Source organism: Pygocentrus nattereri, chromosome 22 (assembly GCF_015220715.1).
Source record: "Pygocentrus nattereri isolate fPygNat1 chromosome 22, fPygNat1.pri, whole genome shotgun sequence".
NCBI lineage: Eukaryota > Metazoa > Chordata > Actinopteri > Characiformes > Serrasalmidae > Pygocentrus > Pygocentrus nattereri.
Genome location: NC_051232.1, coordinates 18,195,125 through 18,208,473, shown reverse-complemented (window position 1 = coordinate 18,208,473; position 13,349 = coordinate 18,195,125). Strand labels below are relative to the sequence as shown.

The 13,349-nt window shown below is 37.7% G+C and overlaps 1 protein-coding gene across 11 annotated transcripts in view; it reads right to left on the bottom strand.

Moving 5' to 3' along the window:
• The window catches only part of prom1b (prominin 1 b), a 55,735-nt gene that overhangs the window by 5,686 nt on the left and 36,700 nt on the right, over positions 1 to 13,349 (bottom strand). For 2 of the 11 annotated variants that reach the window (XM_037532882.1, XM_017709395.2), the window contains 12 exons: positions 13,198 to 13,282; positions 12,908 to 13,054; positions 11,000 to 11,071; positions 8,051 to 8,143; positions 7,931 to 7,948; positions 7,427 to 7,480; positions 6,632 to 6,712; positions 6,446 to 6,514; positions 5,892 to 5,981; positions 4,393 to 4,508; positions 2,279 to 2,305; positions 1,666 to 1,737 (listed from right to left, as the gene is read on the bottom strand). In XM_037532882.1, the coding sequence (XP_037388779.1) occupies positions 1,666 to 1,737; positions 2,279 to 2,305; positions 4,393 to 4,508; positions 5,892 to 5,981; positions 6,446 to 6,514; positions 6,632 to 6,712; positions 7,427 to 7,480; positions 7,931 to 7,948; positions 8,051 to 8,143; positions 11,000 to 11,071; positions 12,908 to 13,054; positions 13,198 to 13,282 (924 nt within the window). Of the gene's footprint in view, positions 1 to 1,665; positions 2,216 to 2,278; positions 2,306 to 4,388; positions 4,509 to 5,891; positions 5,982 to 6,445; positions 6,515 to 6,631; positions 6,713 to 7,426; positions 7,481 to 7,930; positions 7,949 to 8,050; positions 8,144 to 10,999; positions 11,072 to 12,907; positions 13,055 to 13,197; positions 13,283 to 13,349 lie in introns of those variants that run through there. The other 9 variants (XM_037532884.1, XM_037532885.1, XM_017709398.2 and 6 more) reach the window with 7 other exon arrangements.

Genomic DNA, 13,349 nt, shown 5'->3' with positions numbered 1-13,349 from the left:
TATGTAGTTAAAAAGATCAAAGGCAGAGGTATAGCTAGAACTTTTAGAACAGGGTGGACAGATGAGACCCTGACATTTTACTGTAAATAACTAAATCTGTTGATCATTTTCATGTGAATAAGGCATAATATCAATACAGCTGCTGCTGAGCGTAAACTCAAAGACAAAACTGTGTTGACGTAACCCATACAACTCATAACCATTCATGAGGAAAACAACTTTAAGTAGACATATTTCATACAGACAGGCCACAGAAGCGTCCTCGCTACAGATTATACATGAATCTAATGATTAGAAAACTAGCAAGTCAGCAGTGTATAAGGTAACCTATAACACATGCATGTGTTCAACTGTTAAAAGTAACTAGTCAGCATATTAAATGATTACAGCTGATTAATTTTTTACAGGTAACTCATCATACCATCGCATTGCCTACTTCGGCAGCACTGCTGAAGGGACACAGTACACATTTGCGTGCCTATTTGCTAAGCACAGCAAGATACACCTATTATTAAATGCAGCATCATCAGAATCTTAGAACTGATTGATAACTACCTTGATGGCGGATTTTCACTGGAAAATGTAATTGAGACTTTAGTGATTATGCACTGTCTCAGTTTCTATAGCTGCTTCACAGTAGGATGGTCCAGCACTCACCATCCCTTGGCTATGCCTCTGATCTAAGGACAGTGCGCTTCTGGTGACCCTGTATTTTCATAGTAACACCACTCATAATTTTCCCAGTCATCAGGCTGGTATTTCTCACAGTAACTCGTGTTTTCGATTACGGAGTTGCATCAGAGTTTACATTTACATTATTTTAATAACTCTCTTGGTAGGTGTAATATAGCATAGACACAGCTAAAGTACAGCCTTCAAACAGGAAGGCTCGTTTTAAGAGTGGCTCATTTTAAAACTAGGCTTCCCAAAGCAAACGATTAGAAAAGTCCAGAGCTTTTCTCATTGTTTACAAAGACTCCAACAACTAGAACCTCAGCCTCGTTTCTGCTACGGCGCTTGTTGTCATAGCACAAACATAGCAGAACGCTCTTTAAAAAAGTGAAAGATATTTGTCCATGTTCTCTTAATTTATATTACATGGTCCAAAAACTTTAGCCATTCTTTTGCCCTGTAAACCAGCCCTCAGCCCAACTCCTTAACCATGCCTACATAATACATATTGCTCATCTACATCAGACAATGATGTTGAGTCTTTCTCCCTTTAAAAGAAAACACGATCACCTCAACATCAAAACATGAGAAACGTCTTTGTAACAGTTTCACTCCCTGCCTTCAACTGGAGTTCAAAACAAAGTTGACATTTTCATTTGTATTTTTTTTTTGTCATTTTTCTTTTTTAATTGGCTAGTTTAAAAAGACAGTTCAACTTCCGATATAAACAGTGTGTGCATAATGATGTATACATGATCATGATGTTTGACAAAAATTTTAGGTAGAAAGCCACTGAGTAGGACAGACTGAGAGACGTAGGACCACCGGTGGATATCATTATGCACGCACTGCGTACACTGAAGTTAAACTGCGCCATCTTGTGCAACATACCCTTTACTCAGTAAGACCTAAAAGGTGTTAGGTTGTGCCCCACTCTCCCCGATTTGAAGACATCAAAATGGCATGCAGATAAACAACTGTGCCTTACTGTACCTGGCCATCACTGGGTTACTTATGCCATAAATGTGATCATTTTGATAACCACTGATACCACTGATGTCCATACTGAAAACAAAACCATGCACACACATAGAAAACAAAGTCGCAAACAAGGAATGGAACAAGGAATGGAAAGTAGTATGAGTGAGATGTCTGGGATGTGACTGTTTAGGTTATGAAGGTTAGGTTATATCACCTATTCTCAAAGACACTAGATAACCCTTGTATTTGTGGAACAAGAGTAAAATATTTTTTGGAGAAGATTTTCCATGTGAACTGTAGTCAAGAACCCTTTTTCACCAGATCTTTAGTGAAGGCTAAAGGGAAGTAGAAGGAGATTTTTTTACGTGAAAGAGGAGAGAATAGTGAAAACCAAATGAGATGAAAAGGAAGAGGAAAACTCTGAGGAATGAAATATGTGATTTAGTAAAATTAAGAGTAGCAGAACAAATGGGCAACTTAAAAAGAAAAAGAAAAGATGAAGAACGACCAGTAATGGAAGGGAAGGTGTTCTCAAAGAGTGAAGTGCCAAGTTGCAGGAAAACTGGAAGGAACAAAGAAAAAAATGCAAAAGGAAAGCAAGGGAAGAGAATATATTAGGCTTTACCTGCCCATGGAAAAAGGCATGGCAAACCTAGAAGTAAGACATGTCTAAGCACAGTTTCATATTTACAGTCTTCGCTTTTCTTTAACAAACAAACAAGCACACAAACAAACAAACAGGAAGTTACAAGGCCTTAGTAATTTTTGCAACAGCTGTAGCTTTAAATAGCTTTAACCCTTGGAAGCTGCAGTTAAGCCTGCCACAATTATTACATAATTGCCTAGTTGCAGTTATTTGTGGTGACTGCAGTTATTTGAGATGACAGCAATTACTGAAGCTAAGTGCAGTCACACTGTAGAGTTATTAGATTTCACAATATGCCACACAATATGCCACAACAAGCAAGAATCTGGGGTGAACTGGCTAGGCTGGACTGAGACATACTTACTGCAACACATAATGAGAAAACAAACACACTTAAACTCGCCACTACATTGTTAGAAATAAAGGTACAATGCAGGTACATGATTCGTTTATCAAGGTACAAACAATGTAAGTGTACCCTCAAAGGTGCAACAGCGGTTTTAAGGTCCAACTGTGTACCTTAAATCAATTTTTCCTAGTGGAAAAGTAGACATGTGTATCTTTTTATAAACTAATGTTTTAAAACAGAACAATAAAATAAAAAGCCTGGAGGCGAGGCAGGGTGTGTGGAGTCAGTACAACTTAGAAAATATCATTTCAATGGTTTATGGTACAACTATGTTCCCTGACTAAAGTTACTGAGATGTACCCCTGAGGGTCCCACCACAGTGAGTGTCGTACCTTTTTTTCTGAGAGTGTACAACACATTTAGACAGCAGCACAAGCAACATGTGTTTATTTTCTATGTGTTCTAATGTTTTCAGCATGTATGCCAGCAGAATATGTGTTGTTTATATTTTCACTCTCAAGAAAAACACTTGTTCATTACAGAGATAAACAACAGTGTTAGCTACTAAGTAACCATAGATAAAAGCTAGATAGCTAACCAGTTTGGCCAATTTACACTAGTACTTCAATATTTTCAAATAATGAACAAGACCATTATATTGTTAAACACAATTACTGATATGTCAATTAACTGTCAACTAAAATTTCACGATAGTGACAGGACTAGTGGCAGTTATTGCAGCTGACAATAAAAATATTTTGTATTATTGTATGTGTGTAATTGCATATTAATTATTTCTCACTCATTGGTATTGATATGTGTGTTTAAGTAAAGTAAGATATTGCATTAACTGTCTCCCTGTCCCAGCTGCTGAAAAACTACCCCACAGTATGATGCTACCACCACCATGCATCACTGTATGGATGATATCGGGATCTTTGTAGCTCAGCTAGAGTGACCACTGGGTTCTTGGTCACCTCTCTTACCAAAGCCCTTCTCCCCGTTTTACTTTGTTTGGTGGGGTGGCCGGCTCTAGGAAGAGACCTGGTTGTTCAAACTTATTTCATTTAAGAGTCATGGAGGCCACTGTGCTCTTAGGAACTCCACACAGTCTTGTCTCTGAGCTCTACAGGCAGTTGTTTCCTCCTCATGCCTTGGTGTTTGCTTTGATATGGATTGACGACTGTGAGACCTTATATAGACAGGTATGCGTCTTTCCAAATCATGTTCAATCAACTGAATTTACCACAGGTAGACTCCAGTCAAGGTGTAGAAACATCTCAAAGATGATCAAGAGAAATGGAAGGCCCCCAGAGCTACATTTCAAGTGTCACAGCAAAGGGTCTGAATACTTATGTCCATGTGAAATTTAAGTTTTGTCCTTTTTAATAAATTGCAAAAATTTCTAAAATTCTGTTTATCACTTTCTTATTATGTGATATTGGGTACAGACTACTGGAGGGAAAACTTTATTTGTTTATTTATTTGATTTTAGCACAGTATAGTATACAGTATAGTAAAATGATTAAGGTTTAATTCACTTGACTTCAAGTTATTAGGTCTTAAAGCAACAACATAAAAAAGTGCACGAGGATATGTTTTGATATATGCATAATATGTCTCCAAAGGTATCCAAACACTGTTTCTAATTAGTAATTTAAGTTTCAACTTTGTTGCACCTACTGTTGACACAACAGGTATCTACACACTTTTGGACAACTAGTGTACATATATGTTCACTTACTCATCGAATACATCCTCAGTGTCCATTCTGCGGTAGAATTTGGCAAGTTTGACCGACATGATGATACTGGGGATAAGGAACAAACAGCAGCCACCTAGACCGAACCAGAATGTGTTCTGCCATGCACACACACCCAACCCACACACACACACACACACACACACACACACAAATAAAGCAAAATCATCATTACACGACCTGGCCTACATATAAAAGTTTGACACTTAGGCAGATCCAATGAGACCAAAATACTGTGACCTTTGTTGACTCTTATGTTGTTGAGATAAGAATGGCAGACAGATTGGCCCAGATTATGAGGACATTCTGTATTTACAGTAAAGCTGCTGGCAATGTAAACAGCTGACTTCATACATCCTATTAAGACAAATAAAGAAACTCTTAGGCAGCAGACTTAGGTGTCAGGCTGCTGTTGTAAACACCTGATGGCTACAACAAGACAAACCTGGGGTTATCATGGGTTAGGAAACCTAGGGTTCCACTTAAGCTAGCCCTGAGTTGACCTGAACCTTTAAGCTAACTGTGTGATTCACTCAGCTCAAGGCTATCTTAATTTTAACAAGCTGACCTTAAGAAACTTGCTTTTGTGTGGAGGTATTTGGGGTGCACTGCGAGTTCAGGGATCTTGAATGTGTGCCAAAATGCATATATATCTGCAAGTGTGTTGACAGAAACACACACATGCACGCACACCCTGACACGCAAAAGTCTGGAATCACTGTTTGCAGTAATGTAAAACAAGTTTAACTACAAATTAAAGATTATTTTACTTTTTTTTTTATTCTAATACTCTACAACTTTACATGTCCATTAATAACTAAAATAATCAGACACTGAGCCCTATAACATAGAAGGACTGTGGACAAACCAGCCAGCAAACTAACAAAGAGCCTCAAGAGCCTCCACTCTAACAAGAATCTACTAGCTGTATGATCGGAAGTGATAAGCTACAGTCACAGAGGAGTTGAAGCCACTGACTGTATATATGATATATATGGTGTATACACTTACTGGTTAGAACATGCAGTCACTGTTGCTCTTTCAACCAAAATGCACTGCTTTGTAAATGGAAAACTCTTTCTTTAGGGTCAAATTTGAGCAAATGTAACTGCTTAACTACACACAATGTGACTCGTAATTCCAAACTTTTGACAGTAGTGCACACAACAAAACAAAATATTGTATATAATGCTGAGGCAATTCACATATTACATGCACTAATGCACGTATACACTCTCCCTCTACATCTCGCTCTTACTCTCTCTCCCCCCAACCCTGCAGTGCACACACATCTCTCCAAAAACATCCCTCTTCCGTTTTGCATCTCTTGGGGGTTTGGAGTGTGAACAGTGAGTATGTTGTTCTGCTGTGTTTGCTGGTATGGCCGTGCTGTTCTAGTGCATGTTCTAGCCTTATTAGTATGCCCTCTATATGTGTATGTGCAGAATATAAATTAGCAAAAGAGGTGTTGCGTGACTTACCACTGAGTCTATTATAAAACTGCAGCCAACAATCTCCAGAGAGTCTATGATGTTGCTGATGGGTTTACACTGAGCCACCTCCAATGTTAACTAAAGCGAAACACAAGTTACAACATTATGACATCAGCAGCATTATGACATTAGAAGAAAATGTATTACATAACTGGGCTCGATGATGTGAAAATGTTGTGGCCAATACTGATCGTGAGGGGTTAATATTCCAATAAATGATAATACTGACTTATTAAACATAAAAAAATCAAATCTTGAAATTAAATTAATATAAATGCTGCAGTACTGTATGCTGTGGTTTTGCTTTCTGTTAATTACCTCTTAGTTTTTATTACTTCTCTTTATAAAAAGATGTATATCATGGTATTCTCAAGCCAAATTTAAGTCTGGACAGATTTTATTGTTCATCATTTCAGCCTTGATTTGTAGTATTATACATTAAATCAGTAATTCCTAACTATTAAGACATATAAGAGTATGTCAGTTGGGATGCATAAACACCCATTTGCATGCATAAACAGATACACAAACAACAAACATACCGAATTCTGGACCCAGTTAGTGTACTGTTTGAAGTATCCCACTAGGTTCTTGACGTATTTTTCTGTCTCCTGTAACAGAAAAACAGTCTCTTTATGCTAATTTTAGTACAAGTTGTACTTGCTTTGGGTGAAAGAATGAATGTATATGTTGATGGATGGTTAAAGTCATCGGTGCTGCTTTTGTACCTGTTTGACAACATGTGAGGCATTGTTGGCAATGAGATACTCAGCTGCGTCAATGGCACTCAGCACGTTGGTCACTTTAGTCTAAAAATCAGACAAGCATATAATTTCAGAAAAAATTCACAGAGTGTAAGGTTAAGGGTTAGGCAGTTGAACTGTGGCACTAGCAGGTGGGGCAGAAGCATGTATATGAAGTAAACATCCTGAAATCATATCATAGCTGACGTAGGAACCGTTTTTATTTAAACCAAGGGTCTGACAACTGTAATGTTCGGGATATATGACCAAAAGTAAAAAAGTGATGAAATAATTGGAATATATAAGGATTCTATGGTTACATCTACCACTTATTATAAGCCTAAGTTCAAACGAAACAAGTGGTCCTAAAAGCACTATTCTTAACTGCACACATTCGTTTTTGGGTCTTTTTTTAGCAGAAACAATTACCTATTGTGTCCTCATGCATACAGTTTAAAAAATATTCATTAACTTGAATGATAAACCTACCTATCCACATAGAAATTGCGGATTATTGGAAATGTTATACAATTAAATTAAGTGTTAACAATTTTAACTGATAGCATTTGTCAAACAACTGTTTATTTATCAGTTAATGGTTAACTGGTTTATCATTTACATCCATAATATAAAACATACGTATGACTCCACATCCTTATGTGGAAAAAACCCCCAAAAATACAAACAACTAAAACTTGTCTGTACGAAGAGGTGGTGGGGGGTGCGTTTTGATCTGAGAAGGGAACCTCAAACAATATCAGCAATGTGCTATGGACTTACAGGAAGCTCTCTGGAAGTGGTCTGAAGTAACGTGATACTCTGACTGAGAGAACTCTGAAAGAGAAGCATGATACTGCATGAATACACAAGACAGATTGAGGACCCCCAGAAATAAAACTCTAATGCTGGCCATACTAAAATTAATCTGCTTTTTTCTGTATGAAAGGCAGAGAAGAGTACAATTTCGGTCAGATAGAGGGCTAAAGAAGACAGGGAGGAATTTAAAATCAAATACATTCTGCTTTACTTTCTCTGCTATACATTGAAACAAAAAGAGAACACAGATGCATCAGTCAATCACAGAGCATAATTTACAGGTACACGTATAATGCCTTATAAATTATGCACAAATGTTCTACGCTACACACATAAATGTAGAGTAACGTGGTTTCTTGTAGGGCCACAACAACCACCACCAAAACACATATACACACACATCACAACTGCAAAGGTTTTAGAGGATATTTTCTGTTGGCACGTCACATTCCTGAACTCCTGGCTTACCCTTGCTCTCACAAATTTCTTTAGTTGCAGAAAGGGAGGAGTAAAAAGAGGGATAAGTAAATGGTTCAACAGAAAGGCTTGTATGCTATGTACAAGTATGCAATGTGTGTTTGTGATTACCATAGCTTGCTCCATGGGCAACACTTGTTCTTTATGGATCTGCCTGATGCTGCTAGCGTGACCCTTCAGTGCATTCCCCAGAGCTCCACGGGGCTGAGGAGAAGATGAAGAGAACGAGAGTTGTGATACAGAACAAATCCAGATAAATTAAGAAATAGGGACTGACAATATGACAATATCAGTTTTAGTATCACACTGTGTTATTGATATATTCTATATTCTAATACTCTATTCCTTAAAGCAGCAGGGTCTTTGTTGCCAAGCACTGTTGTTTTAGTTTTTTAATTCTATTTTGTGCACTTTACACAGGCATATCCACACCAAACTTCAATGCATGTCACTGTCAACTGTTGTGTTTTAAGACATAAAATACCTGAAAACTAAGCAAATAGTAAGTTTCAATTGTAAATGCCTACAGCTGGTTTACAATACTGTGCTGCGGTGTAATTTTAATACTGCGCATAAGAAAATACTAGTCACCTCCTTGTATGTAAACTCTTTGTCCATCTCATCAGCTCCACCTGCCATATAGGAGCACTTTGTAGCTCTACAATTACAGACTGTAGTTCATCTGTTTCTCTGCATACTTTGTTAATCCCCTTGTAGTTTTCTTCAATGATCAGGATCCCCACAGAGCGAGTATTATTTGGGTAGCGGATCGTTCTCAGCACGGCAGTGAGACTGACGTGGTGGTGGTGTGTTAGTGTGTGTTGTGCTGCTGAAGTTTTTCAACACTGTGTCCACTCACAGTCCACTCTATTCAGAGACGATAGCTCATCTGCTGCTGCACAGTTTGTTTTAGCTGTCCTGTAGTCTTTCATCAGTGGCCACAGGATGCTGCCCACAGGAAACGGTGGCTTAATATTTCTGGTTGAAGGACTAGTCCCAATCCAGCTGTGGTGTTTAAGAACAGCAGCACTGCTGTGTCTGATCCACTCATACCATCACAACACACACTAACACACCACCACCATGTCAGTGTCACTGCAGTGCTGAGAATGATCCACCAACCAAATACTACCTGCTCTGTGGGGGTTCTGACCATTGAAGAACGGCATGAAAGGTGGCTTACAAAGTATTCAGAAAAACAGATGGAGATGATTTAGTTTACTGAATTGCAGCCACATGAACACAAGTTGGTCAAGCTAACTTAAAAAAGTAAAAAAAACTTCAAGTCTCTCAAAAACGAAATGCTCCCACTAGATTTAGCAATTCAAATAAGTTCATGTCCTGGTGGAAGCTGTTTGTGTTTTTAAAATCCCTCGGTCTACTCCATTCACATGTTACAACTCTGTTTCCTGAGTTGCGTGTGTGTGTGTGTGTGTGTGTGTGTGTGTGTGTGTGTGTGTGTGTGTGTGTGTGTGTGTTTCTCTGTGGGTCACTCCTGTGAATGGGCTTTTTTGTTTGACTCTACAGATGGAGAAAGTCCCAAATACTTTCCAGATGTTAAAACTACTATATTTTAACTAAGATAAACACACACATTGTGTTTGATAAGAAGGACCTATTTAAATCTCTTCCTATTTTAATCTATTATAGAAAGCACTAGAGATGCAGACAAGCAGATTTTTCCTTCAAATACATGTTTGACAATTAGCCAATTTATTGTTTTTAATTTGATGAACTGTTTTTTAATTTTTGTTGCAATTTTGTTTTATTTTCGAAGTGCATTGGCACTGTATTTTGAATCCTGTTGCTAGGTTATTATGCATGACTCATTGTGCTAAGCACTCCGTTTCCAATATTATGTAAATAGGTAACTTATCATTTCAATTTCATTTTAAAATGCAACTTTGGTAAATAGAAAGTACTGGAAATGTGCTAGTGTTTATTTATTATGTGCATGTGTTTATTTATCCCAAACAATGTGAGCTTAAGGTTTTAAAAATGGCTAATAAAAATCAAACCAAAAATATATAGCTGTAAAGAAGCAAGAATCAGCCATATACACTAATGGCTGCACCTCTAGAAAGCATGCAATATCTAAAATTCTGTCTAAAAATCTAGCTATAAAACTAATGAAGTATTTATTTGTCCTACAGTGATGTGCAAAAGACTAAAAGACTAAAGTATGCAGGAAAAATGCTTGAATCCTGAAACAAGAATCTATTATGAACGAAGTGAAATAAAATACTCAGTAATCATACACAACACTACTTATAAAAAGATTTTTAAAATGGAGAGCAACATAATTAATATCTGGCTTTACCAGAATTTCTTGTCTTGTCTCAGTTGTCTAGTGTGTAATTAGTGAGAGAGGGTATCACACACAAGTTTCATCTACAGATAAGCACTCAAAATCTCAAACTTCAGCATTAAAACTGGGAAAAACCGGGAAAACGTGGGGAGAACTGGAGAAGGATTTACTAAGACCTGGCAAGGTGCTTTGAAACTGTAATATAAGTGCCTTCAAGTTCTTGATGCACTGACTGTAAACATTATAAAGGCACTTGCACATTTCCCAAAATTCAACAAGCAACTCTATTGCATGGTCTGCTGCACATGCACAATGCATAGATATCTTTGTATTTTTTTCTCTCTCTTAACTCTTATTGGCTGTTGCCTGAATCACTGAATCATTTACGCTGACCACTTTATATTACAGGACTTGAAAGCATTTTAAATATTGGCAGGCTTTCACTACGGATTACTCCGGAGCTAGATCAGAAGTCTAGAGGGGACTCGTTTCTCCTCTCACACTACCAGATCATCTACACCACGAATTGAGATCTTAACCCGAAATTCTAACTAAAAACAGTGTAAGGGTCTGCTCAGCTTAAAACAAAGATAAGTTATTCAGAGCAAATATATGAGTATGGGTGCATTTTAGATACTTTAAATACAGGTAATTGTTTTAGAGTTTTCAAAATTCAACGTTTGGAGTTTTAGCAAGTTACTTATACACTGCTACAGCCAGTCTAGTATTAGTAAAAATGTAATTGTGCTCACCAGATGGTCTGCCTGGGCCTCTAGTTCATTTGCAAAAGACAGAAGATCCACAACAGTCACTCCTTTATTTACCTGCCAAATAAAACACATGCACATAAACAAAGATGAAAGAATTAATAGTAATCCTTTTAAGTGCTTGATGTCGATGTTCTGAGAGAGAAAGTGAGAGAGAGAGAGAGAGAGAGAGAGATGTGAGAACTGAGTGTGTATGAGAGTGTGTTTATATTTGTGTGGCTGTGTATTTACATCTGGATGAGAGGAAACCATGACATTTTTGATCTAGTAAGGAGACCTTGCTGGTCCCCATGAAGAAAAATATGTTTTTTTCACAAAGGCATCTACTTTATTTAACAAAGTAAAAGAGCCGACAAGCTTACTGAGATAAGGGTTCAAGTTAGGCACAGATCTGTGTTTAATTAGCTATAGTAGCACAGATGCCAAAGAAAAGAGACAAAGACAGGAATATGTACTTGTGTGAGTTTGTTCAAATGTGTAATTGACAAATGATAAATAGATTAAGAATTAAATCATATTCATGCTATTTAGTCAGTTTGAATGAAGAATTCTCTGCACAACTGCATTAATTCAGGGCCAATATGTTGATATAGGCAAACTAGGTAGTTGCACAAAACAAAACAGCAGCACTTAAGCAAGGGCGGCAAAATGTGCCAAATAATTCTGTCACCTTTGAGAAACTTGATTCAAGAGAATGTCATTTTTTCAAGCTCTGTTTTCAGGTAAAATACTGTATTTCACAGTGAAGTATCGCATTCGTTTACAATTTCTTGTCTATTAAGTTCTTATTCTCAAGGTATCAACATGGGCTTTTGTTTCTAGCAGTATCTGAGCTCAGGACTAGCTTACTCTTTAGCTTAAGCTTAATTTTAACTAGCGAAGATACTTTCTCTAAGTAGACAAAGCACTTTTGTAAGTCGCTCTGGATAAGAGCGTCTGCTAAATGCTGTAAAGGTAAATTTGTGGTAGAGTGGACTCAAAGTGGCCTGGAGGTTACTGTGTTGATATGTTTGGAAGAAGTTTGAGCAGAAGGCTGGTTAAATGTTTCTCTTACCCCGTTTCTTTACCGCACACATTATCAACAAATCCAAACAGCACTACAGAAGATCCATCACCATGGTACTCACACAACTATGTGTGTGTACGACTATACACACACACACACACACACACACACACACACAAAAAAAACTCAAATGCATGACAGGCATTTTATTACTCTTCCTTGACTATTCTCACCTAATTTCCCTTTCTAACTTAGGGTGCATATCGGCAGCGAGACTAGCTGTCTTACTTGCAGCAGTTAGCCCCCTAACTAGACTGGGCCTGACCTTAAATACCAATAGCCCTTCCCAGTGGACTAAACCAAAATTAAATTCAGGTATTCATCCAGCAAGTCACCTTCCCATCACAGCACATACATATTCAGCATCTACTTCAAGTAAATATATCTACAAATGTCATTCATAGCCATTGTTCAATATTTGCCATTAGTTTGTTAACAGTTTTGTCTTTCTTTCTTCCCAGGTGGACCCGTGTACCCCCCTCCCTGTGTCCCTCCCAGGCCCGCAGACCTACAAGAGGACCGAATGACCCATGCCGTCACTCTTTCCAGGAAACAGGTAAGTAACTGTCTCCTTACGTTAAGTTAAATAAAAGGCTTCGTCATACATTTGTCCTTTTTAGTCATGTTCATGGCTGTTGGTGACATGCTAGACCAGCTATCATCATTACAAAATGTTGTACGATCAAGTTTACAGGAATTTTAAATCTGGCTTTTCACACTCAACCCTTTTCCATTTATTACTGTAAAACAACCAGGTAAAAGGGCATGTATGAAAATGGCTTTAGATCACTTGATGCATTTGTGTACTTGTACATGTGGTACGTTACCTCTGAAAGATAAGCCTGGTAGTTGATTTCTCCAAGGCCTGTATTAGCAAAGTTAATGAGGTTGTCTTTGCCCTCTTGCTCTAGTAGTATTATTCCTTGCAGGTCCACTTTCACTCCTTCAAATATATTAGCCAGCTCCTGATTATACTGTAAAACACACACAAATGCACACACACACACACACACACACAGGTTAAATTCTTTTTTAAATGATCCCAAATCCCAAAGGAGTCAAATATCTCTTTAACATCAGGCATCTGTTGTTTTATACTAACAGACATGAAACTCACCACTGTTGCATTGATAAACTTAATGAAGTTGAATTTGTTCTCCAGTTGTAATGCTGCATATATGCCGCTATTCTCATAACAATCACTGAGAAAAAAGCACAGAAATAATGTCTTATTATAAACCTTACAGAAGTATAGGGTTAGGTAGACAA